The 27461-nt window shown below is 34.7% G+C and overlaps 3 protein-coding genes across 4 annotated transcripts in view; 2 read left to right on the forward strand and 1 right to left on the reverse strand.

Moving 5' to 3' along the window:
- The first annotated feature begins 1436 nt into the window (after positions 1–1436).
- LOC119641384 lies at positions 1437–5257 on the forward strand. The gene is made up of 2 exons (XM_038040000.1): positions 1437–1524; positions 4220–5257. The coding sequence occupies exons 1-2, from the start codon at positions 1465–1467 to the stop codon at positions 5234–5236; spliced, it is 1077 nt and encodes a 358-aa protein (XP_037895928.1). The 5' UTR covers positions 1437–1464; the 3' UTR covers positions 5237–5257.
- Positions 5258–5333: 76 nt separating this feature from the next.
- LOC119641383 lies at positions 5334–11791 on the reverse strand. Its single transcript, XM_038039999.1, has 5 exons — positions 10323–11791; positions 9353–9464; positions 6548–9297; positions 6294–6490; positions 5334–5717 (listed from the first exon to the last, which is right to left on the reverse strand). Exons 1-5 carry the CDS (start codon positions 11655–11657, stop codon positions 5399–5401), a joined length of 4713 nt encoding a protein of 1570 aa, XP_037895927.1. The 5' UTR covers positions 11658–11791; the 3' UTR covers positions 5334–5398.
- Positions 11792–14308: 2517 nt separating this feature from the next.
- Positions 14309–27461, forward strand: part of LOC119641412 (neurogenic protein mastermind) — a 163298-nt gene continuing 150145 nt past the window's right edge. Inside the window, exon 1 of one of the 2 annotated variants that reach the window (XM_038040063.1) lies at positions 14309–14848. The gene's annotated coding sequence lies outside the window, so the exon portion shown is untranslated. The remainder of the gene's footprint in view (positions 14849–27461) is intronic. The other variant, XM_038040061.1, reaches the window with a different exon arrangement.

The raw sequence follows: 27461 nt of genomic DNA on the forward strand, positions 1-27461 counted from the left end.
TAGAAGATTATTACAGACTTTCTCTTTCTGTTAATTCTGTTAAGAATAACAGTAAGTAATGCTCTTAATGCTTCCTCGTTTTTTTCTTATTATGTATATGAGCAAAGATTCTGCTTGATGACGTCGCATTCTCTCAAATATTTACAGAATTCTGTGTTTCTAAATGAATATGCGCTATGCTATGTACCAAAAAAAACCAATTCGTATATGTATGCATGTAAAAGATATATTTTTTCTTCTTATCGTGTATTTCACATTGAAGAATTCTAAATTTTATGTTCGGCAAACAATTCGACAAGTTTAAATCATGAATCATTCATCTCAAGAAATATGAGGAAATTCTTCATTACTTTTATTATTATTATTATAATTTTTTAGTCTAATGAAATAAATCCTTAGACTAAAAAAAAAACTTTGGGCAGTAGGCACACATGCTATTAGCTCTGTAAGAGAAGAGAAAATTAGATATTGAGTCTGTGGTAGTCTTAATAAAAAAATATATTTTGCGCTCAGTAAGTGACTTCAGAATGTCCGTAGCGTTAGTATATTCCAAATTCAATTCATCTAACAAAGGAAAAGTTTATTAAATTTATTATTATTATTATTATTATTAATATAAATTTAGCCAGAGAATAAATTCCAAGGCTAAAGTCTTAAAGCACTAGTATCTAAGGCTTTCGACTTTATTAAAAACTCTACCGTACTTGGGATTTGAACCCACGACCATTGAGTTGATGGTCGAGACTCTTGCCTACTAGGCCACTCAGGCGGATCATTATTAAATGTAACTTATGTTATTTCCCCATGCAAGCAATGGCTACTAATTAACAGCTTTACTACAGTTACAGAAGTAAAAGAAGTCCGTAATAATCTCTTAGTTTGAATTTTAAGCAAAATGTCGGACCATCTCACTATTTCGTTTCGTCTCCGTACAATGAGACTGAAAGAGCTAACTGTCAATGTTACGACTTTTGCTTATAGAATAACAGAAATACAAGACGTCCGTATTAATCTCTTAGTTTGAATTTTAAGCAAAATGTCGGACCATCTCATTATTTCGTTTCGTCTGTGGTAAGTGCTTTGAAAATTTCAATTGTTGTAATACAAGCCTCGCTTTAGTTTTGTAAATCTGTCGTGGAAGTCTAATGTAACGGATGGTAACGGCTTGCACAGTGCAAAGTAAAAACGAAAGAACGCAAATATAAATTTTTATATTAAAAATTTAAATATTATATTTAATGAGATAAAAAAAGAAATAAAAACAAAAAAAAAAAAAAAAAAAATGATAGAATATCCATGTAATGTATGATAGTATTCGGAAACTTACCATACTCTGAGATAATCTTATGCCTTCATATCGAGTGCGTGTGCGTATGTTCTTATCTTGCAATAAAATACAAAATTGCTTACTTAAAGATAAAAATATACTTGGGATCTTCGTTTCTTAGATTATTTATCAACAGTATGACTCCGCGTTGTTGTAATCATAGACTTTTATTAAATTGTTGTAATTTTTTATTTCTGGTAAGAGCAAAGAAAAATTCTCTGCATAAAAAAGTGAAATTTTTATTTAATAAAATAATAATAATTTTACTCTATATTATGCTTAAACTTTCAGTTTATTTGTTTTATTTATTTATTCTTTGGCATTAATTATACAAAAAAATTTATTTATGCTTCGTTGATCAAAAAATAATTTCATTTTTTTTTTTTTGCTTGGTTCGCTATTGTAGGAGAGCTTTGACTGATTCTAATACAAATTCACATAGACGAACATCCAAATTTTAAGAGCTGCCTGTCATCATGCTTAGAGCTAGGCTCGAAATTTGTTGTAACGAACGGTGCGCGTATTCTTCATATATTTTGAAAAATAAATATTGACATAAAAAGTGTTATATATCTCTTCAAGAATTAAATTGTCGATCTCGACTTGAATATCTCAAGTTTTTAGCTTCGCTTTTACCGAAAACAACTTCTCCTTCTTCCGATATTGAATGAAAAGAATAAAACCAATGAGAAACACTGTTTCAAATCGATACCGCGTATTTGCGAAAATTTTTGCTAAATATGGGCGTGGCGATTACTTAACAGGACATTTTACTTTGCCATTGGAAAAATTTGTAATCTATTTTGGGTGAAAATGTCTTAGTGATTACATTTTGCTAGTATTGAATTATATACTTTAAACTTGTTTGCTTAAAGCGAGTCATAATTCTTTTTATACTCATGACCGAAGGATTAGGGGTATACTCATTTTGTCAAAACGTTTGCAACGCCGAAGAAGAAGTATCAGAGAACGCACAAAATATTTATATCCCTGATCAATACCAGATTCTAAATCGATTGCCCGCCTGCGTGTCTGTCCGTCTGTGTAACGAGTGTTGCACATTCTCCTGGCCGCAAAAATAAAGCTATCACCTGCAAATTTGGCAGAAACATTAAAAGTTCTTGAAGAAGAATTTTGGTATCGAAAATGAAACACCTCGCCTGAAGGATATGTCCACAGCACCACGTAAACTCAGGACACCTTTGTTTTTCGAAAGGAATAAAAAATGGGTTTCTTGCTCGTTATTCATAAACTGCAACATAAATGTGCAAAAATGTGAAATCATATTCTATGGGCGATGATGTGCAAAAATGAAAAAATTTGACCGCTACTAACCAATACAATAGTGCTTTAAAAATTTACTTCAAAATTTGAAACAACACATAAAATATATAAATGCTTGGCCACTTCTAAATTTGGAGTGCACCCAAACATGTCCGTCTGTTCGTCTTTCCATCCACATGCTGCGATCTGAATCTTGCAAATCAAAATTGTTAGCTCTAAACCAACTGCGTACGGTTCTAGTGGTCGTAGTACTACTCCTATAAATGGTACAAATCTCGTCTGCACTAAATGCTTCGTTTAGCCATCAATGTTGAGTGGCATAGAAAAAGATTTTAAAACAGGCTTTGCCACCAACGAAACGCACTTTGAAAGAGCTGTGAGATGTCTCAAATCGATGCCATAAACGACCAAAAGTTAAGCCTACCTGTTTACAAACATAACCTTTTCGACGTCATATATATCATGGGGTGGGGAAAAAACATACGCGATACCCCTACATACTGTTATCCTTCCGTGGCGCACGCGTGTACAAAAAGTAGTAGAACAGCAAACTAGAGAGATTAATTTTCCATCCCGCTTACGAAAGGAAGCAAAAGCAGGGGGAAACATCATGATATTTCTTTCACGATTGTGTGAGGTGGAAAATTGATTTCAAATTAGAAATTTCTCTCTTCAGTTTTCAAAATCACATGAATCACGTGGATGTGTAACATTTTTCAATATATTGAGTAGAAAAAAAAGAATTAATTTTACTTTAATATGTAATGAAACCATTATCTAAAGTCATGCTTAAGTCTTTTTAGAAGATTCGAAATTCTATTTCAATTAACTGTTTTTAAGTAACTGATCTTAAAGGTCATTTGTAATTACTGACGTATTATAATATATATTCTCCCGACTATTAAGCTACGGTTTAATGATTTATTTTAAATGGACGAAGGTTTTTAATTCATTACGAACTTCAACATGACACACATAATCACACAAACTTCTTTATTGACAGATTCTTATCTTACCTTCAGTTATTTTGAGGTTATGTAATGTTTTTTTTTTTTTTCAATTTTCACATTCTGGTGCATTAAATTTCGCTAGTGGGGATCAGAGTATATATATATATATAGAGGTACATATATTTTTTATCTATATGTAGGCTGAACAGGCGCACCGGGAGTTAAACCCGGATATATCGAATAAGCGAAAACTGTGGTGAAAATACTACAGCCATTACGGGCAACACATCGGAACAAAGTGTATCTGTGGAAGAATAGTGCTTGGCATCGGGAGAGTGGAGAGGCAACGTTTGGTTTCAAGTGTCGCCGTTATGTGGAAACTGTGTTTTCTTTTGTATTGGGGTTTGGTTCATTCTTCTCACCGATAGCTATGGTGGTTATGCCACGAATAGGCCTTTTCCCTTCGGCTTTTGACCATCCAGAATTAAATTTCGGTAGTGGGGATCAGAGTAGATATACATATTTGTACATATATTATTGACTTGTAGTAGTGAAACTGCTATTTAACTATGCGATAATTTAAATCTGAATATCGAAGTCGCGAATGAGAAGCTGTTTATTCCAATTTTAATTTTTTTTTCTTATCTTTTCTTTTCAGCTTTGCGGGACTTCGCTAATTGTATCCGGGTTTTATCTATTCAGCGATAGCAAACGTATACTACTTTCGAAATTATTGGCTGCCACAAGTGATCATTTAAATGATTTACCGCAACCACTATTCTATTATATATCCATTGGTTTAGCGGTGGCAGGACTTATGGCCATTTTAGCAGCCATGAGTGGTTTCTGGGCTGCATGTCTTAGCACCTATTGCTGCCTAAGCTTCTACTTTCTGACTGTGGTGATTTTGTTGCTTGCCGAGTCTGTGATTTGTTTAGCCGTAAGTCTGTGGCCTCATTGTCTGGGCATAAGTTTGGATGAAGCGAAAATGGTGAAAGCATTACAGGGTAATTATGGTGTTTCGGGTAAAGAGCAATTTACCGTAGCTATGGATTTAGCTCAGACAACGTTCGGCTGTTGTGGTATGAACAGTGACATTAACTACGACACATCTATGTGGAAAATGCAATCCTATGGTCAAAGGGAATGGTTGATACCTCTGAGTTGTTGTGTGTTGCAAAATCCTTTGGATAATCTAGCGTACTTGGATCCGAAACCCGTGAATGAGACAATGTGTCAATCTGTGCAAAAACAGGATTATACGCAATATCGGTTCACCGCACCGTGTCTTGATTATTTAGATAACTGGTATCGGGAACAATTTGGTACTTTTCTAGCGGGCAGTTTAATCGTGGCAATCGTGGAGTTTTGCGTATTGCTGAGCATAATATTGGCCTGTACAAGGGTGTCAAGCAAGCAGATGAAAATGAACAACTTTCTCGAGATGCGTGCAAGAGCCAAATCACGTCAGATGCTAGTAGAAAATATCTATGAACCGGAGGTGGAGTTAAGGGCATGTATGAACGGTGATAGTCGTAGCATTATACATGGAGTTCCGAGTGATCTTAGCGAAGATTTCAAAGAGGTGTATATACAACCAAGAGATTTATATAAACATCGCTTCAATACGACATTTAAGCCCATCTCAAGGGAATACAACGTAGGATACGCGTAATTAATTAGTGTAACTTAAATAGTAAGCAATTTAAAGATAACGCTTTGCTTACACCTCACAATCTCATTTGCTTTTTCAATAAATCTTTTTCTTGCTTTTTTTCTTTTTCATATACAATCACTTAATAAAAATAGTTTACAACAAATATATTTATTAACATATTTACACTTCCTCCTCTGAGGTATTATCATCGATGACATATGTACGAATTCTACGTTTCTTCGGCACAGGGTTGATATCAACTACTGTTGCGTATTTTCTTTTACCTTTACGACGTTTTGCTTCTAATAGCTTTTCAGCTTTCTCTAAAGGACATAACGTTTGATCACTCGTCTCCGCGGCTAGATCGTCATCCACTACGAAAGAGTCACTTATGTATTGGGAACAAGTTTGACTTAAAGGTTGAGAGAATATGGACGTATCGTCGTCATAAACACGGGGCGCAGGAATTTTAAAGGCTCCCTGCTGCCGTATGGGACTCCTTTAAATAAAAATCGAAAAGTAAAAATATTAAGTGCGTTATAATTCTTTTCGGAAGTAACACTCAAAATAAAAAATGGACCGTAAAATGTACTATGTACGGACAATTCAATGTTCTATTCCCTTGCTAATCCGAAATGGTGAAGACTGCTCCTCTGTTTACAAGGGAACATTTTTTCTCGGCACTTGAATTACGTTTAGTCAACTGTTTAGGCTTTTAAAGAGTGCGAAGCAACAATTATTGATTTCGCCGTCAGCTATTCGGATTATTTGACTACCTTTATCTTTCTAATCAAATAATGACAAACTAAATGCTTTCGATCGATTAGTTTAACCACCAAATTTAAGTTGATGGTAATCGATTTTATTAAATAGTTGGGTAAAAATTTTCCGCCTATCATCCACTATCCCTTTCTGCTTGTTTGGAATTCATGTTATGAATTAGTCTTATTTAACCGAGTAGATTGGGATATTAAGCCATACTCTACCGACTCGCCTATCTGCTGACTGCTCATCAACGCACTTCATAATCTATAGACAGTTCTCATGGAAAGAGGGACATAAAGGTGTGACTTACTTCAAAGACCGCAAATACATGGCCTTGGTATGAGTACTCGAGTGAGCATTTTCGTTCTCCTCGTCGCTCGCTACTATCATGGAGTCCAGGACGTAGCGATCGGTTGCACTTTCGTCTTCATCTTGGCTTGTTTCCGGGCCGCTAACAGCTGCTTCAGCCATGATAAAACAGTTGAAACGCCGGCGATTTCTCCGGGGCTGAAATAGAAACGAGTTGAACAAGAAATTTTCAAATCATTTTTAAAAAAATCTAACCATTTGTGTCGCTGGTATTTCTTCCAAATCGCTTTCGGTGTCATCATTACTCCTACAGTCTATTGCAGTTAATTCCTTACGCGTAGGAACTTCTTCATCGCTATCGAAAATCTTACGTTTAGAAAGTGCTCTCTCTCTGTTCTGAGGTATTCGGATTACGGAAGTATCTTTGCCTATGGCCGCAATTGAAGGACGAGGGGATTCGTGTAAACGTATTTTGCCTTTACCGCGTGTGCTCTTTAAGTACATCTCAAATAAGCTGGGGGACTTTTCAATTTTTTCCATTTGTTTGGTGTTAGTAGAACGCGGCGGCGAATTGATTGGAGTTAATCCCTGCAATGCTTTTAAGATTCTTTGCGGAGTGCTTCGTTGAATTTTGCCGCCAGGGCTATTAGCACTGCTTGACAGAGAAAAGAGATCAGGAGATTGGTTGTCGGGTTTTTTTAAACTATCACAATGGGAAGGTGAGGCAATTTCTTTTTTTGACAGTTGCTTCTGCAAAAGCAGTTCCTCTTCTGGAAAAGGTTCTAGAAATGCTTCTAAATCTACATCCAGCTCTTGTTGCAAAGAAACTTGCGTCGCATCGCTTGAAACAGCAGAGATATCATGACGTTGGGGAATAGTATTATCAATAAATTCGCAATTTGTCCCATCGGAAGATGAGTTGTAATCATTTGCAGCCTCCTTGGGAGCAGCGATGGGTGAAAGATTTCGTTTTTCTTGAGAATTAGTAAACGCTTGCTTCAGTTGTATTTTTGTAAATTCATTGCTTTTTATATCACTTTTGCTTGCTTTACTTTGTTTTGGGTGCTCTATGGATTGAAAAGGGTCAAGAAAAGCTTCCAAATCCACATTCAGTTCTTGCTGTAAAGATATTTTTGAAGCCTCTATTGAGGCAGCATTCCATTGGGGAATACTATTATCAATAAAGGCACATCTATCGGAAGGTAAAGAATAGACCTCTGCTGCCTCCTTGGATGGCTTCGATTGTGTTTTTGTAAATTCATTGCCTTTTATATCATTCTTGGCGGCTTTACTCTCCGTTGTTTGCTCTATGGATTGAAAAGGGTATAGAAAAGCTTCTAGGTCCATATCCAGTTCTTGATGGAAGGAATTTTTTGTTGCCTTGCTTGAAGCAGCGGAGACATCGTTATCATTACATTGTGGAACACTATTATCAATGAATTCGTAATTTCTGCTAACGGAAGGTAAAGAGGAGACATTTGCAGTCCGCTTGGGAGCAAGAATGGGTGAAAGGCTTAGTTTTTCTTGAGAACCATTTTTGATTCCTTTATTTTGCTTTGCTTGCTCTATGGGTAGACGCGTCTCTTTTTTGCTATTTGTTTGATGAATAAAATAGCTTTGAATAGGTTTTTCTTTTGACAATGGTGTTGATTCACTTTTTATGTGTTCTGACCATTGTTTGCAATACTTCGAATTTGAAGGAGAATATTCCAAACTGTTCTCTGTTGTTTCGTCCATAAACATGACAGTATCATAGGCTAAAGATTGTCCCTTAATAATATCAGAATTTTTTTGCTCGAGAAGCTCTTGATAGCGTGAAGTTTTTCGAAATTCTGCCATTAAGTAGTCGTAGTTATCACAACATAGACCTTGATTATCGAAAGGTTTCAGAATTCGGTCTATCTTTTGCTTGAACTTTTTCATGTCTTCTTTCGTACATTGTTCCCTAATTTCTTTCAACTCCAAGTCATATAAGAAATTTTCAACGCTTTTACTGTCGCCTCCTAAAAGATTAAGAATTATTTCATTTATTTCACGCACGGATTTTTCTTCAGGAGATACATCCTCTTCGTTTTCAACGCCGAGAGCGTTCAAAATTTTCATATTTTCCAAGTTTTGCTCAATAAATTTCGGATTAAGTTCTAATAATGCTATCTTCATTTCATTGGACATCTCAGGAGACTTCAGATGTTGGGCCAAGTCCGTTATTTCAGCTCTAAGTAAAACTCCTCGACTGGTTTGTTTTATTTTCAAGAACTTATTAATCTTGCTGGTGTGTTTGGGATCTACACCAATATTTTTTACTTGGCTTTCTGCCATTTCCTCACATTTCCTGGCATTTGTCGTAAGCGCGCCTTCGAAATCTTTAAACAGGTCTTTAATTCGTTCGTATTTTTTCTGCATACATTGTTGCGTGTAAGAACCTGGCTTGGTTTCCTTCGGTGTAGGATCAAGTTGGAAAAATTCCATAGCCTTATCTTCCTCACATGTTTTTGAATTGAAATATTTACGTAGATCTTGATTAACTTTCCCTTTGGCGTTTGGCGTTGTCTTTGTTTTCTTTACCTTAACCTCCTTTAATTCTTTCTCTATGGGTTTTATAAAACTGCGTACGCACGTTGGCGTAAATTCTGGCGGCACCAAACGTTGGCTATGTTGATAGAGCGATTGTTTCACTATTTGAGAGCGCAGCAACTTTTTATTAAGCTGATCTTTAGTCGCCATTACATCCTTGAGCAACTTTTGCTCTCTTCCTTCGGTAACTAACATCACAACTTTACCATTCCTTTGTCTTCCTGTCCGACCAATACGTTGTATAAAGCGCGTTGGATTAGCTGAACTGATGTCAAAACATATTATTAAGTCAACTTCGCCCACGTCGATGCCTTCCTCCCCAATGGAAGTAGCAATTAATATGTTACTCTTTCCCGAACGGAAATCGTTCATTATTTGTATTTGCTGTTTTTGAGTAAAAGCACGTAACCCACCGGAAGAACCGCCCTGACCTATGAAAGAGAACGAATTAATTTCAAAATTTAATGAAGCAAAACTAAGACTAACCAACAAAACATCGCGGCTTAAGTAAAGGCTTCTCTTGCAATAGCATGCGATAGATCAGCAGGACGGACTCGCGGTACTCACAGAAGACCATGGCCCGAGAATTTTCCTGCTCCTAAATAAATAAGCCAAATAGAATTTAAATATTAACAAATAAGAAAATTATTTTCGGTCCTGACCGAATCTTTTATACCCATCAGCACAGTTATCCTAAAAAAGAGAATAAAAGTAAAAGGACTACATCTTCATCTTCTATAGTATGGAGTGGTTTTCTCTTTTTTCAAAATAAAAGCTTTTGCAAATTTGTAGGCAATGCCTTCATTATCGTTAACGGGAAAATGTTTACCACAAATACTACACCAAATGCTACACTGTCGCGCAGACAGCCAGACGGATATGGTTAGGTGCGTTCCAAATTTGAAACTGGCCAAGAATTTATGTACTTTATGGGGTTTTCAAAGCTTGCTTCTGCGCTTTACAAAGGTATTGAAAAACAATTACATTTTGATACACTACAATTGGGGTAGGCGTGGTCAAATTTTCCCATTGTTGTACAGATGCTACAGCATCGCCCATAAACTATACCCTCGAATTTATCTGCTATACTTTATAGTGATGAGCAATAAAATCAAATTTTTTCCCTGTTGAAAAACAGAGGTGTTCCCAGTTTATGTGGCACCGTTGGCGTGCCCTTCCACCGATTTGGTTCATTTTCCAAGTACCAACCTGCGTGCGAGCACTTCCGATATTTTTGCCAAGTTTGAAGACGATAGCTTTATTTTTGCGGTCAGGGCAACGTTTACAACAGACAGGCAGATGGACATGCATTGATGCTGATCAAGGATGCTTTGTATGGGGTCTCTAAAAATACTTTCTGGCCGTTGCGATGTTCTGACAAAATGAATATACTCCCTCATCCTTTGGTGATGGGTACAAAAATATACGGAATTATTGAATACTTTTTTATAATAACCTGAAAATGCTTCAATAAACATTCGCGAGCCTTTTCGAACTTAGGATGACCGAAATCTAAATCTTTAGGCATTTCGGCGATTTGTCCATTAGTCATTACTCCCGCAGATACCTCAAACGGATTGGGTCCAACTTGTTGTTTAATTTTTTGTATTAAGGATTTTAGACGAAAATCCATTTGCAAAACATACTTAGCATTACCATCTTCGTCTTCTTCGAAATTATTTAAGAAAACTCGTAGTCCATGGCGTTCCAACAATTCCAAAGCGTGATATAAACTAATGCATGTCGAAAAGTTGCTATTTACTGTTGCGTGCAGGGGATGATTACCATGCCGTAAGGAACGTTCACGAAATCTTTTTTGCTCGTAGAGTAAGAAGTTACGATTAATGTTTTCTTTATGTCCCGACAAAACTTCAGCTTCAATCAGCTGCCTTAAGTAAGGATCAATGATCAGTAGTAAATTCTCGCGTATTTCTTGTATTTGTTCGCCTAAACTCACTACCACAGTTTGCATATGTCGCTTGTGTACATAAGGTGACACATCGATCGAATTGTCCCAACGTACTTCTAAATGACTTATCAGAAGATTCCGGCACACTTCTGCCACATCGTCTTGCGTTCTGCCGGGGGTCGCTGATAAGGCTAATACACGGAAGCATTTCGTTTGCCGGGCAATGGCCTGGACGACCTCAGTATATGCATAACGGCCTTTTGCCTTATGCGCCTCGTCCACAACTACTAATTTGATATCCTTAAAAGGAAAATTACTCTCCTGTCCTAAGCTAAGGGCAGCTGAACTATCTCTATGCATATCACCAAACATATCGGATTGCACTACTTGTGGTGTAACGAAGAATACTCGTTTGCTTTGCCATAATTCCGTGCGTTTCGGTTTGGCCAGCTTCCCGGTTAATTCAACGGTATCCTGAGGAGGAAAAGGCATTATATTTTTGCAAGCCTCAATTTGTTGATTGACTAACGGTCTCGTAGGAGCCATAAATATCACTTTGCCTCTTGGATACCAACGATATAGATTGTACATGACCACAGCAGCTATAAATGTTTTACCTAGCCCTGTTGGCAATACTATCAAAGTATTACGATAAAGCGCTGCTTGCGTCATACTCAATTGATACGAACGACATGGCATATTACTGGGATAAATCCATGTATCTCCCGTAGTGTTATCAAAACCTAAGAAGAGTTCATCAGCGCGTAAACGTGAAGTATCATTCGCGGGCAAAGGGTCTTCCAAGAGGGATTGCAATTTAGCGCCATCCGCTTTCATTTGATGCCAACAGGTCTCGGTACTTTCGTTTTTCGTTGCAGTCATTTTTTTTTCTTTTTTTTTTATGGTATATGCAATGACATTTGGCGTTCCAATTATCTGTCAATTTTTTTTTGTGCCAAAAACGCTCGCGCTTTATAGACAAATTTTACGCTTACAGATATCTCAATACAGAAACAAAAAAATGTTTTATTTAAATGCAAAATACAGTTATACAAATTTAAGTTAAAGACAAAGATTAAACACAAATTTTTTAATAGACAATTAACACGAAAAAAAGAAAAGTGAAAAAACTAAATTGAAAAAATGTTTACAAATTAACGCTTCTTCTTATTCTCGTCAGAGATATAAACAAGGGAGTAATAACGCTAACGACATTATCGTATTCCGATATATTAGAAGAAATTTTCAAAAAATTCTTTCAATTTTCTCTTAAGCTAAGCAATATATTTCTTTTGTTCCTTTGATTTCTCTTTTGCCCCTAAATATAATGAAATAGTTCTTTGGGAGTAAGGAAATTAATTGGTGGCTAGAGATTCAAAATTGAAAAAATCTCCCTCTTTTGGGGCCAGCAGAATACTTGTAACAAATATATCACAGACGGACAGGCACAGAGACGGATATACTTATATGCTGATCAAGAATATATATTTTTTGTGGAATCGCTGATGCTTGCTTTTGGACATTGTGAAAATGAATATATCCCTCATCGTTTGGTGATGGATATAAGCAGAAAATTTCATCGAACTTGGATGTCTTTCATGGCTGTGATCTTTAGTCGGCTCTATGATATATAGACATAATGTAAGGTCTCATTTAATTAGCTGTCAATGATACGATTTCGATTGTCGATTTAATAAAAAATCGATAATTAAAATATTCGCAAAGGTTGTTGTATTTGCTAATATGCATAGAAAGCACGAAGCAATCGCTTTCAAACTTTTATAACGTTCGTCTTCCTCTTTAAAGTCACTAACGAATATAACGCAAAGACGAAGTAACATTTTTTAAATTATTTTTTAAATCCACATTTAAAAGTAACGTTTCGTGTAAGCACGGAAATGGAATAAAAGTTATAACAAATCTAATGTAATAAAATAAAAATCAAAGGAGAACAAAAAAATTGATGAAATATCGAAAAATTAAGGTAATAATTTTTTTTGAGAAGCTGAATAACAGCGTTCCTTTCTCTTTTAATAGAAGAGATGCCATAGATGATTGAATGGAATGTGAGAAAATTGGCTTAAATAAAGTGCGGCAAGGCAATAAAGGCGAATAACGCAAATATAATAACAATATAATAATAATAATAATTTAATAATAATAATAATAATTTTGCAAGTTATATATTAATACTCTATGCTAATTTACGGAGCCGTCGGTAAAAGTCCCCAATTTGTTCCAAATTCTCTGCTAATCAATAAAAAACATCCGTTGAAATTCTATACAAACAAACAAACAATTTAGCAATTTAACAACAAAAATAACAGTAGTAGTAAATAAAGTGAATAAAGCATATAAATAAAGTGAAAATAAATGAACCGTTTATAAAAAAAAAAAGATACAATGCGTTTCAATGGGATGTATATTAAGTGTAAAAATAAATTCGTTTCGTCAAAATTGGTCGCCTCATAAAACGTACCTGACGGTTTCAATTTTCCCGAAATCTCAGGTACCGATAACTTAGATGTTGATATTTAAACGCTGTAAGGTGCGGTGCTTTACAAGCTGTCATCAGTATATATAAAAAAAACGGCAATAATTTATTCTCTTGTCATTTGTAATAAAAATATGTAGATAAAAAAAAATCAAATTTAGGGAAATGATTAACTTTATATCTGGCATTTTACAAAAACAGCAAGTATTTTTCTTAAAAATTTATTATTATTATTACTTCTTTTTTTTCTTTCTAATAACCATGTTTCACGAAAAAATTCGTTTGCTTTGTAAATTTTATGCAATTGCCTTATAGTAACCGTGACAAACTTTTATGGTGTTTCTGTTAAATCTTAGATGGAATGTGTCGATGTTTGTTCAGTTTGTTCAATTTTTCTGAAATTTATTTGTACTTTACACAATAAAGTTTATCTAGTTTATAAAAATATTGTCTTCTTAAAAAACTCTATTGTTTTCTAAATTATTTGTTTTTGAATAAATTTATTGAATACTGTTATTGAAAATAACATTTCAGCAAGATTTGAACATTTGAACATTTCAGTACACTGTAAGCATTCTGTAAATGGTGTTTTGCCTCTCTGAGTGTATTTGAACATTTATACGACTCTTTTTGCAAACATGCACTCTTTTAATATGAAAGAAAGCAGAGGGATGTGTAAATAAAACAAATACATGCACCGGTGCTAACATGTTACACATGAATTGAGCGTCGAATTACTTAGCAGAGAAGCAGAACACAATTTCAGTGCGTTTTCATTCGCTCTGTTCGCTCTATAGTAATTTAATTTTCTGAGAGTAAAATTTACTTTGCTATGCATTCTTATGAAAGGTGTTTTTTGACTTTTCTGAGAGTAAAATTTACTTTGCTTTATGTTCTTACGAAACTCGTTTATGACTTTTTGAGAGTAAGTGAGTAAAATTTTGCTCTGCTGTGAGAAATAAAGCCGACTACAAAAAAAAACGAAAAAATGTTTCGATTTGTATTTTTAATAATTTCAGTCAAAAAAGTCAATGTGTTTGTCATGACGGAATGACGGATGTAGTCGCAAAGCAATTTTTTCATCCGTTTATTCGTTTTGTTTTGTGTGTTGTGTGTGTTATGAAAGCGAATGAAAGGCAAGGCGCGTTTTGAAATGTAAAAAAAAAAAAAATTGTTTTTTATTTTCTTGTTTTAGTGTTCAATTGAATTGAGACCATATAGATAGATTTTGAAGGCAATGAATGTTTATATTTTCTATTGAAGAGTCGTACGTCTCTGAATGAAGAAACTGTATGTAATTATTTTATTTTTAAAATCGTAAAAAGAAGCAAAAAAAAAAGAATTGTTTTATAAGCGGCTTTGTGAAGAAGGAGAAATATCTTGTGTTAATAATATATGTATAAATAATAAAAGTAAATAAATGGAAGTGTTCAAGTTGGAAGAGATCAACATTTTACCGGAAAAATTTATAGATTCCATAGTACATTAATACTTTCTACCATAAATAAATTGAAATACGTTGTCAGAAAGTGCGCGTCTTTCTTCTTTCTGCTAAGTAAGCAAAGATATCAACAAAAAAGTAAGTCCTGAATTCAAAAACCATCAAGTTGTTATAATTAAGATCGCATCAAAATGTATCTAAATAACATATGAATAAAATGGTCATACTTTAGTAATGTACTTTGACATTTCCTTTAAAAAAAAAAAAAGAGGAAAACGAAAAATGCTCTGCATGCTCTCTGCATATATTTCTCTTACTATCTATCGTTTAATCTCTTTATAGCATTTCTTATTTATTTATTTATTTTTTTTGTTACCTTGAATATATTATGATTATATTATTCCTCACGTGTTACAATTTAGTGTGTCTGTTTGTGCCTGTTTTTGTTTGGTGCGTTGACTGTTTTAATTTAGATAAATAATCATTTAATCTATGTTTTCTTCTTCTGATCATTTTTCATAACCATCGTATTCCATAAAGCTGACGATAACAGAAAGAAGAGAAAGCGCTCGATTTTTTTTTGCCTAATCCATACTCTTGCCCTCTCTTTCAATAATTCGTTTTTTTTATTTGTTTACTCTTTATATTTGTTTTGATTTTTATGTTTTGTATACATGCTCTCGTTTCACCATATGCTTATATGTATACTGTTATCTCTCTTTAACCCACAGCCACACTCAACACGCTAATGCTTTGTTTCTATAACTAATAATGATCTTCGTAATAAGTAGAAGAAGAAGAAGAAAAAATTATAATAAATTGTAATTTTTCTTTTTTTTTTTTGCTTGGCAATTTAAAAAGAAACAAAAAAAAACAAAAAAAGAAGAGAATTGAAAAACCTTTGAATGCAATTTAAAAATATTTGTTTTTTCTGTAATAATGAAAGCATAAAAAACATATTTTATTTAAAAATTATTTTTTACTATTTTGCATTTTGTTTTCTTCCTTAAAATATTTTTTATGATTAAACAGTGGGTAAATGTAAAAAATAAAAATGAAAAATGATTTTCTTGCTCTCTGTGCGCGATAATGCGGAAATGTTTGTTTTTCAAAAAATACTTATCGATTATAAGCTTTAATTAATTTGTTTTTGTTTTCGCTGTTGATGATGTTTTGCACTGAAAATATTTTCGCTACACATTTTTGTGTACTCGTGTTATATTTTATTTCCCGTATAATTAATTGAATTTAATTTACTGGCATTATTCAAATATACGGAACAATCACACTTACATAACACTTGCACAGCTGCATTTCGCGAAACTATGCGAATGTGGTTCGTTGTACAGTTGAAGGTATTTAGGCTACGAGCACCAGGGCAGATATTTTGTATTAAAGAATTACTTCTGATACTGTTAGCGAAAATATTTTGTTTGACCCCCACATTTCCCCGACACCTGTACATTTCTACAGATTTCTACTGATTATCAAAGCAATTTGTTTTTACTTACGGAAGATCGGCAAATCATTTGAATGTAGAAACTTAATCTATTAGACACCTGATTAATGTATAGCGGAGAGAAACTCATAAAACGACAAGGACTCCTTTTCGATTGCTTGGAATGATCATTAATTTTCGTGACGAAAGAGACTTCTAGCTAATGTTGATGTTATTTACTCAACTCAGTTAGTTCAGTAAAAGGTATTCTTTTTGGGGGCAACAAACCATTTTTGTTGTTTTACGCTCTTATTTTACGAAGCAAAGAAAGCTAGGAAAAATGCGAATAATGGTTAAAAAGGTCCTTCCGTAAATACTAAGTATGTTTGGGTGATAATTCTCCTTATTTAATAGGCTCGTGTATGGATCTAAGAAAAGTGCGATACATGGGTAAAAGAGTACATTGGTATACTAGGCATGTTTGGGTGATAATTCTCCTTATTTCCAAGGTTCGTGTGTGGATCTAAGAAAAGTGCGATACATGGGTAAAAGAGTACATTGGTATACTAGGCATGTTTGGGTGATAATTCTCCTTATTTCCAAGGTTCGTGTGTGGATCTATAATTATGGCGTCTACGTCAATGATGGACGTACACGAGTGGGTCGGTTCAGTATTCCACTTAACATACTTAACAATAAGTTGATTCGCGTTGTTCAACTCTAGAATTGAATTCCGGCGCATGGTGAAAATGGAAAGTAGACGTCTATATGTAGATCAGGCAATCTAGGTAACCCCGTGCTTTTGACTAGGTGGATGTTCTCTTGTCAGAGACCCGTTTTTACAGTTAACTTTCGCTTCCTTTTATTTTTTTAGTGAGCTAGATTTCACTTAGCTCTAGCTAGGTAGGGACTGTGAAAATTACTTTGACGGTTAGGCTTTTTTTGAATACAGGTTTACTTGTTCGTTCCTGCTTGGTGGAGCCGAATAACTACTACCTGATTTGTGTTCGGTTTTTCAAATCCAAAAAAAAAAGGAAGCAAAAATGTGATACCGATCAGGAATATAACTTTTTCATATATTTGATCTTTATGTCTGAATACAACCAACTTTCTATCCTCAGGTTAAAATTGAATCACTAAGTTTTTATGGTCGTATAAACTTGGCATTTCTGTTTAGCTTCACTGTATTAGTTCCATTTCATCCGATGAAGACTTCAAAAATATAATGTAATATACATTAGATCGAGTCATAAGTAACTTCCGTTTGATTTAACAGTTGATTGTGAGGTATTCAACCTTTTTGCTATACCTCTTGTTGATTGGCGTGGACTTTGCTTCAATATTGTCCTTAAAAAGTTGTCGCCAAAGTCGAAAGGACGTCCCTCTCGTATCTTCAGGACGGAATTTAACAAACCAACTTCCAACTGCGTGATCAGTTTTCAATCGTTTACCGTATATATTTCAGTTGTCACTTTCGCTCTATTGCCTTGTTTCCATTCCGAAAGCATTACATGTCAACTATCTCCATTTTAGAGGTTAAGAAAAACAGTTGAAGTTGAAGGCTAACAAATCCTCATCTATGTAGTGAAAACAAAAACTCCTTTGTCGCGGTGGGTAAATACGAATAATAGATTCTACGTAGCTGCATCGGATGTTACTTATGACTCCACCTAATATATACATAGTATGCATGCATAGTATTAATTGTACTGATAATTAAAAATTATATGCTATTCGTTATTTAAGTTTGTTGTTGCTTACTGCAGGCAAAGTTTCAAGGTCGTAATCGATAATGTCAACAGATCCGTTACGGTAGGTAGGCAACCGGTGGTTGTTTAAAAAGAAATATGCTTTTTGGGATTTTCAAGAAGTGTTCGATCCATTATATATATGTAAAAAATTGAACACATGAACTTTTTAAACGAATGCATTTAAATACTAATCTCAACTCGTTTTTTATAACAAATCATACCACGATGTGAGCCTCAGTCACTTACGGAAATTGTGAGAATAATTAGAACATCATTATTTTTTATTACACTTTTAACTGATTTATCTATATCCAAAGAACCTACATCCGCTATTTGGAAATAGTCGAAAAACAAAATTTACATTCAAAGTTCACATGACGTTCAAAGGCTCACACTCCGGTAAGATTAGGGTTAAATATCTTTGCATTGGGAAAATACGATCTACAGCAGATGTTATTTTGAACTTAAGAAACGTATTAGATCTAAAGGTAAATAACTTTTTTCTTAATATCGGGTGTACCCAAAAGTCCATTAAGAATAAAATCTTTCTTAGATTCATTGCGATTTTATCAACATTGTTGTAAATTTGTTTTCAAAATATATATCCAGTGTAAAATCGTGAAACGCTTGTAGCTTATATCTGATAGGTAAGCGGAAAGGGCTTGATAGCAGTCATGTAAGTCTCATGCTAAGAGATTTCAATATGAAAATGTATTTAATTAGAAAACATTCCACCATATAGTCCCAAGCGTCATTATATATTTGTGCTTCGTCCCTTACTTCAGCTATATCTAAGCTAAGCTTCACCGAAAATATCTCAATACAATCTACCCTTATTGCTCTCGAAGAGGGGAAGAGATCTCAAATCGTGCATGTTGAAGTGTTAAAGTAAGTAAGGGTGTGTGTATGTCTGATTTGTGCGTATCTTTAAAAATGTATTGCATTAATCTGTTAATTTCTTATCGCAAAAATTAAATGGAGAAACGTTTTTTTTTTTTTTATTTTCCTTTTACGTTTTAATTTTTTTCGTCGTCATGTGACTCATAGCATAAATATTCTAAATTCCAAGGAAATCATAATAATATATACATATATATATATATTTAAAGTCTACGAAAAGAAGGAAGAGATGGAAGAAGAAGAAGAAGAGAGTTAAGAAAAATTCCAGAAATCTACACTAACGAATCTGAGCAACAACAAATATATTATCAACATACACCACGACACTTTAGCTGGGGACCGTATTTATATTTATATTTATATTTATGTGCGTACACCGCATACACGAGCATATATGACACGGTGCGAAAAGTTCAATAAAAACACATTTTCAGTACTTTAACTCGACTCAACTCGATTCGCCACTATATATGCAATATATTGTACTTCCACATACCGCACAATATACAACAGCAATGAGATGACCAAATGGTCGACGATGACGACGAGCACATACATATGTGTATATGAAAATAATAACAAAAAAAAAAAAAAAAAAAAAACCTGTTTAACATTTCAACCACAAGCAAACCATCACAAATAATCAAACGTATATACGATCGGACTGAGTGTAGCATATACACATATTTACACACACATGTATATATATATATATATATATATATGCGGTTGAATAAACATTTAGGTACGCGCGTATTGAAGAAAAAAGTCTTAAAGAACCTTAAAATAGCGACAAATGAAATAAATCATTGAATAAAATGAAATAAATGAGAAATTACAAAATATCATCAGTTTATTAATTCCCGTAGTCAGAGAAAGAAACAGAAATCGATGTATCACCATACACACCACACACATACACACGCCAACAGCCAATAACAACCAACAACCATCATCATCAACGCCACCTACGATACGTGTATTCGCACTAAAGTGCCAAATATTACATACGTATAAGTATGTGCGCTTATCGCAGCTTACCGTGCCTTGTCTTACTTTACCTTGGAATCATCATCGGGCTATCGACTGTATGGTGAGAGAGAGAGAGAGAGAGTGATGCTGAGAGGAGGGGAATATTGTGTTAAAATCTTGACAAAACTTTGATGGAATTTTTAAAGTTTACTCTAATGCATAATTAGGTCGTTTACCCGCTGCTGCTGCCGTTCCGCAGGTCCGTATGCATTCGTGCTCGTGCTCGTGCGAGTGCAAGTAGTTATATTTCTAATTATCTTCCGATTATAGCCGTAAATAAAATGCTCATCATATTCGTAATCAAAACACTTCGTAACACTCTATCTTGTAAACTGTCAGTATTTCGTTCTTCTACTTTTTCTGCTTCCTTTTGTTCTTCTCTTTCGTTTTAATCGTAAATTCGTTTAAAATTTCAAGTGACAGGTATGCACTTATATGTTATTGGCTTGTTTGCTTGCTCTTGCCTGTCTGCTTACAATCATGTTGTGTTGCTTATGAGTTTATTAGACTTCCGGTCATAATATATGTATATATACATATATATATATATATTATATATATATATATATATATATAAAGACCAGCATTTTGTGATTTTACATAAAAGTTATGATTAATTTGTCTCTTTTTCCTTTCTTCTCTATATTTTTCTCCTTCGTCTCGATATCTTTTTCGCCCTCTTTCTCTCTTCGTACCTATCTCTTTCGTGCATTTTTGTCTTTCAGTCTTTTGGCAATAAATTTACAAAACTCAAGTTCAAAGTTTGACATTCCTTTCAGGTTTAGACGCACATTTTTCATTAACTACGTGTCGTCCGTCACAGTATGTGTCTGTTGAGCGATCATTTCATCTTGTTATAGATAATTTTTCTCTACGAAAGTTGTTGTTGTGACATTCCTACCTTCAATCACTTACCATTAGAAAAATGTTTTGGTCAAACGTTCGTTTTTCTGCACCTTGGGTGTCTTGCGTATTCACTGCGTGTAGATACCCGTACATTGATTTCTACACTCGTTGCCACGGAATGAAAATTAGACATGAACTTTTCTTATTTTGTTTCTAAAAATGCGGATCTATTTCGTCTTGGAAGATCATCATCATCATCATGTTTATGCGTCCTTCCCCTTATCGAAATGTTTAAAAACGTAAGGCTTCGATCGGAAAGTTGAAATTTCTTGAATTTGTTCCAAAATTCATTTTTTATAAGTTCAAGCAGTTCAAGTAAGAGGCGGAAAAGATCGACTGTTAAACACATTGCACAGCTCTAAAATGATTTTTTGAAAACGTAACGTTAAAGTCTTTTCATCCCGTCCACTTCCAATATCTCAGTGAACCCAAAACTGTAACTTGGAAAAAGTTTACATTGAACACAAAAACATATACGCACTTACACACGGACGTTCAGAGCTAAATCGTTAGATGTAGCGCAGACATACATTCACACAAATTTACATCGTAATGTATTTTGCGTAAAAAGTAATATAAAGTATCAGAATAAGCGTAACTCCCTTACAGAACTAACTAATACCATAAACGATCTTGAGGGAAAAGCTCAGACTCTCTGGTAAACTCCCCCTATTGATCGGATTTCGGATGCTACAATGGACATGAGACTCAGCGATTCTCATATGCTTATGGAAGGTGGAAGGGGGAAGACTGTTTCTGAATTGGCACGATAGGCTGAGGCGTCTCCGAAACCCCGTATCCTCTTCAAGTGGCACTTAAGGCTCGCGTTAAAAATAATAAAGTCAGTAGTTCGATATTCACACAGACAGTGAGGATTTCCAGACTGTTAGCTATTACAAAAAACGTATGGCTATGTACCACAGTACCAGAAATTAGAGATTATGTGTATGGTCTCTTCTCTGGACGAGTCAAGGCTTATCTAGCGCTTCTAATAATTTTGTGCATCCGCGAACCATAATTACGACGATAGTCTCTACAAGGCCCAATACCAAGGACCAAGTTGTTAGGTCGCTATCTCTTTTACGCCGTCATGCTGGCTCTTCTTTACTTACCTGTGGTCCCCGTAGTTGAAATTATAATGCCCGGCATCCAATCGTGCCTCTACCTCTTTGGTCCCCTTTAAAAGGCCACAGATCTGAGATAAGCGGTAAATGATTGTGTGATGCGAGTCTCACTATTCCATCCCGCTTACTGTTTTGTACTAGGTATAAAAGGACGCCTATTGGCACAGGAGTTCTCACGTAACATTTGAAATGCAGATCGAAAGATAGACGGACTTATTTCGCCTGGCCAAATATATATGTGCAAAGTTCGTGCAGCGAGCGACAAGACCACAATCCAAGATATTAAATAAAATTTTTTTTCTTTGTCGTGACTAATAAAAGTTCTTGCGTATGCATGAGTTTATTTAGCAGTTAAACTTATGTAATTCATATGTCGTGAGACTTCATGAAGTGTTGTTGCACTCTATAATATGTATAATCGATTTGTGTAGGTGCTCAGTTAACGGGTATCCAAGATTCGCCCCTAAGGTGTATATGAGTTTTTACTGTTTTACTTTACTGTTTGCTTTTTCTATTTCTCCCTTTTAAAGCCGGAGATGTGTGGTAGGTATTCATGTCATGGTTAAGATAAAAAAAAAAAAAAAAAAAAAAAAAACTAAACAACAATAATAACAACAACAAACACAATAATAAAGTGAAAAACAAAAACAAACAACAAAAATACTCAGTGAGTAATTGTGGCTAAAAAAGCAGTTTAACCACTTTTTGATGTTTTTGTATCTATGTAGTTAGTTATAGACGCATACATACGCTTGCCTTTCAATCGGTGTTTTATTGTTGCCTAAGTATTCTTTCTTTTTTTTTTTTCTGCCATGTAAGTGTTTGTGTACCATTATGTGTGGACATAGGCTACAATTTTTGTAAACCATTGAAGAATGCATTCGAACGTAATGCAATAAAACAAAAATATTAGAAACGAACTCAAGTACAAATTATCTTAAGTTATTACACATCGCAACAACAACAATAATAACAACAATAATAACAATAACAGTAACAACAGTAACAACAACAACAACAATACCCTATAAATATATTCAACATAATTATGATCTATATATGTATGTGAGTGTATGGGTTAAAAGTTAAAACTTGAAAACAATTGCTTAACTCAGATAAAATGCTGAGATTGTAGGCCACAAGAGATTTGATTCATGGTTTCTAAACTCAATGATCATCTGGCAAATGAATGAGAAACAGAAAGAAGCAACAATAACAACCGAACACGAGTTATTTATTAGTCGTAAGATGGAAGCTTTTTCAAATCTCTTGGTTTTGTAAAGTGTAACGATGAACAAGTGTTCTATTGCGATTTCTTTTACGTGAAAACAGCGCATTTCGGTTGACTCACAAAGAAAAAAGCCTACGTGTGGGAGCAATCGTCATTTTGGATAAATTATAATTTGAACTTTTGTTATTATCTAACTAACACCACTTGTGAAAGATTAAGTATGTGCTCATCAGCATGTGTATACGTATATGGTATGCCTCTATGCTTCTGTAGTTTTGCGTTCAATCTATGAGTCGGAAATTTCCATGTTTCAAACCGAAAGTAAAACTCACTGAGATGGCCGTACACGTTGCCCCAACAAAGCAATTATTATATCTAAGACTACTTGCGGTACATTAAGTTTCTGATCTATCCGAGGCATGTGCTCTATGTCTCTATAGTTTTGTGTTCAATCTATGAGTCGGAATTTTCGAGTCTTCCGTGTTTCAAACCGAAAGCGAAACTCATTCGTTCGGAACGTACACATGACCCTGGGAAAGCCTAGCTTTTCAGAAATATCTTCATGAAGGTTATGGATGAAAACGACAATAACAAAAATTGTCGTTTTATTCGATGTTGCTTCAGTTGCTTATCTATGTGAGCAGACCACTATTCATTTGTTAATCTTTGGCTTTTAATCGCTCAAGGAATGCATGTTCGTGCCGAATTTCACGTTCCACCTTTATTTTTGCGACTGCGGCGATTCCATCAAGAAAGTGGTTGAAATGGTTCATCTTGGTAGAATTAGCTGGTCGCTAGAATAGACGTCGCTAGTTCGTATCAAGGTTAGCAGACTTTTTAATCGTTGCATATTGCATTGGCCGTTTGGAAATATCGATAGGTTAAGAGGATAGACATTTGCATCTATGGCACAGAGTAGATTGTAGTTTGGTAATTAATTTAATGTAACGTGTTGTGAGTTCTTGCGACTCAGCGACGTAAACACTGTAGGCCTTATTCAACAGCAGCACTGCGGTTGGCCTTAATAGAAGAAACGGTAGTAAGTGTTCGGTCACTCCTTCTATAAGATTGTTTAAACATCAACACATACTCCTAAAGGAACACATGCTGTTAATAATTTAGTCGAAGCATACCATGATTGATGCCTTCAATCCGACTTGACGTTCGACGTGTTTAAAAACGGGGGTGTTTTTTTTTTTTTTTTTTTTCTTACTTTTAATGCAGTTCGAAGTAAACTTTTCCTACATTTCTTTGACTCTGGCTTTCAGGTGTTGTTTCCCAGGCAATGTTGATAAAACACTTTTCCAGTCAGCGATTAGGACGAATAAGTACAGTGTGAGTCTGAATCTGACACTTGCTTATATAATACCAAATTATTCCACACGAGTTTGAATTTTAAATAGTTCGCTCCTTAGTGCCATATGCTTGAAGGTTTTTTTTTTGCAAACGAAATCACATTAAACATTAATATCACTTAAGAACTTAACAAAAACACAGCATTTTCAACTATTACATGATTCCCTTTCTTCCTTGAAAAACTGAATTAGTGATTAAAAAAACGAAACATGAGTTTGGACCTTTGAAAGAAAGCATCAACAGCTAAGGCAATGGTATTAGTTACTCTTGAATACTAAGATCGCACTTGGACACGCTGCCTACAGTGGCTTGTCACAGATGGCCGTTTAGCTGCAGACAAGTTTGACAAGTTTTTTTTACCGCTCACAATCCTTAAGAGGAAACTTTAAGAAAAGCTTCCTAGTAATTAAATTACTGTGAGTTGGAATAAAAATTCGATATTAACTATATATATATATATATATATATATATAATTAATATATTTTCATAATTAAGGATACATCTCAGGTCATAGTTAATACATACCTAGTTGAAATATATTTTTTTTAACATATATGCAGCAGCTGATCGATTAGTTCTTTTATTTTGAGTCACGGTAGCATTCATAGTAGATTTTAAGCTGTAATATATAACTTTTGCTCATCATAAGCGGACCATGATCCATTTTCACTCAACCCTCGTACAGTTTTCCCAAATGAAAATAATAGTTGTCAGTAGTTATAACTTTTCGGCAATTGTGGGCGTGGTTTACATGTGATGTGACACCTGTGAATATGTCATACCTTGGTTTGCACTTTCAGTTTTTGCTGCCGAGTTAGTGGAGGGAGAAATGAGAGAAAGTTTGGCTGACTCGGTTGACTCGGTTAAGAAAATATAAGAGTATCAAATAAGTTTTTTCCCCGCTGGGCTATGTATGACCTCGAGCCGGCTGTGCCCGTGAACATGCAGACTTATCGACTGTTGGTATTGATTTCAGCCGCCACACATCTTTTTCAAAGTATGTTTCGTTGTTGCCAAAGTCCTTTTTAGATGCTTTTTCTTTCCAAACGAAGCATTTGCGGCATGTTATGCTTTATTGCTTCAAAAAAGGTAGTGTACATAAGATTTGGACCATTCATGGAACACAATTGGCTTAGGAAACTTACGGCTGGCAATTTTGATTTGAAAGATGACGACCGCAGCGGCCATCCAGCAACGTCGGGTACTCGCTGAAAATTTGCGAGATAGTGAATGCCATTAACATTCCCAGGACAACGGTACATAATCATCTCATCGAGAAGGGATATGTCGGCTACTGATTTCACATCAAAACAAAAGGGAAGAAACTTATGGGACACGTCTATATACACTCCATGCAACCTCCGAAGCGCATTTTTGAACGTTACAAACAGAAGATCGAGTCCATTACGTGCTCCATCCTCTGGCAATGGGTACAAGAAAAACAAAAAAAAAAAAAAAAATAAGAAGAAAAACGAAGCTATAGGCAGCTTGTTAATGAAACGAGCCTGACGAACAAACAACGTCCACCCGCGATGACGAGTTTATTGCGCATAACTTATTGTCCTGAGAACCATGTCAGCATGCTTACTATATAGCCCACATAAATAATCGCTCTCATTATTCCCTGAGCATATCTTGTTAAGCTGTAATGAATTGCAGTCTTAATAAATTCTGAAAACTGTAAATTCCTTATGCTTTGTCGAGCCCATTTTTCAAATGATTAACATGATTAAAATTTAATTCAATTAATCATCACATCATCGTCATCGCATCGTCATCGTGAAACCTTCGAGCGTTTGGTACGTGTTTAGAACACTACATATCGTGCGTATGTGTATATAAGTATTTTCGAATAAGAGATAAAATGTATAAATATTCAACCCAGAAAATATTTGAAAACTTTTCAAACAACATTAAAACAAATGATAAGAAGATATGCTTGCGCTGTTGGTCGCTGGTTAACACTCCTTAAATTTCAACAGAAAATGCTAAACATCTTTGAAATGATCATTTGAGGCACAATGACGATCGTAGCAACAAAAGAATAAAAAAAATTCAAAAAAATAAAACGAAACGAACGAAATGTGTATGTGAACTGAAATGAAAACAAAATGTTGTGAAACCAATGAAAATGTCAAACAAACATAAATAAAAAAAAAAAAAATAAATAAAACAACAATAACAACAATAATAATAGTAGTAGTCACACAAAGAGGCACAAAAGTAAACGGCAGCCCTAAAACACATTTACACGTGCTGAGATGTATATATATATATATATATATATATATATGCACATATATCTATATCTACTACTACGTCTACTACGTATGCCTGCTGTTTGACTGAATATTTTTATGTGTGGGTTTTGTATAACATCACTATTTCTTGTTTATTGTTATGTTTGCAATGAGTGAGTAAAAAGGAAAAAAAAGAAAAGGAGCATTTAGTTATCTAGAGATGAGAAACAAGGGCGACACACACAGATGCAGAAGAAGATACGTAGTATGAATACATGGTTCGGTTCTAAGGATAAATCTAAAACTCCTCGGCGCTAAAGAGAATCTTTCACGAACAAAGCAAAGAGCACTTAACGCTCAGAGAATTGTGAAAATCTTTTGCATTTTGCTTAAATACGCTCGCATTCGAAATGGATAAGCATTCACGCACAATTAATGTTAATTTTATATTGCTATATGCAACATATGTTGCATGCAACATGATGCATTTAAATGTATGCACCGTCATCCCGTGCGCAGTCTATGTCGCGTTCACTTGATGCTTAATGACGATGATGATGATATTCCCGTTGCTGCTGGTAGTGCTATCATCCCATTTCTTGAACGTTTTCATTTTTTTTTTAATGGCACAAATGTTGCATGAGCTATTTTGTTTTTGTACATGTGGTGAAGTTATTCCTGCCCCATTCCAGGTGTTTTATGCCTCACACTTATTAGGAGCTCAGCATATTTAGTTGGCAAAAATGAAGTTGAAGCATAAGATTATTATACG

Source organism: Glossina fuscipes, unplaced genomic scaffold (genome assembly GCF_014805625.2).
Source record: "Glossina fuscipes isolate IAEA_lab_2018 unplaced genomic scaffold, Yale_Gfus_2 148, whole genome shotgun sequence".
NCBI classification, from domain to species: Eukaryota; Metazoa; Arthropoda; class Insecta; order Diptera; family Glossinidae; genus Glossina; species Glossina fuscipes.

Coding starts and splice junctions, on each gene's coding strand:
- LOC119641384 (XM_038040000.1), top strand. CDS start 1,465: ATGACTCCGCGTTGTTGTAATCATAGACTTTTATTAAATTGTTGTAAT. Junction 1,525..4,219: donor GTTGTAATTTTTTATTTCTG/GTAAGAGCAAAG, acceptor TTTTCTTTTCAG/CTTTGCGGGACTTCGCTAAT.
- LOC119641383 (XM_038039999.1), bottom strand. CDS start 11,657: ATGACTGCAACGAAAAACGAAAGTACCGAGACCTGTTGGCATCAAATG. Junction 9,298..9,352: donor TAAGCCGCGATGTTTTGTTG/GTTAGTCTTAGT, acceptor TCTCTTTCATAG/GTCAGGGCGGTTCTTCCGGT. Junction 5,718..6,293: donor ATGTATTTGCGGTCTTTGAA/GTAAGTCACACC, acceptor TTTTATTTAAAG/GAGTCCCATACGGCAGCAGG.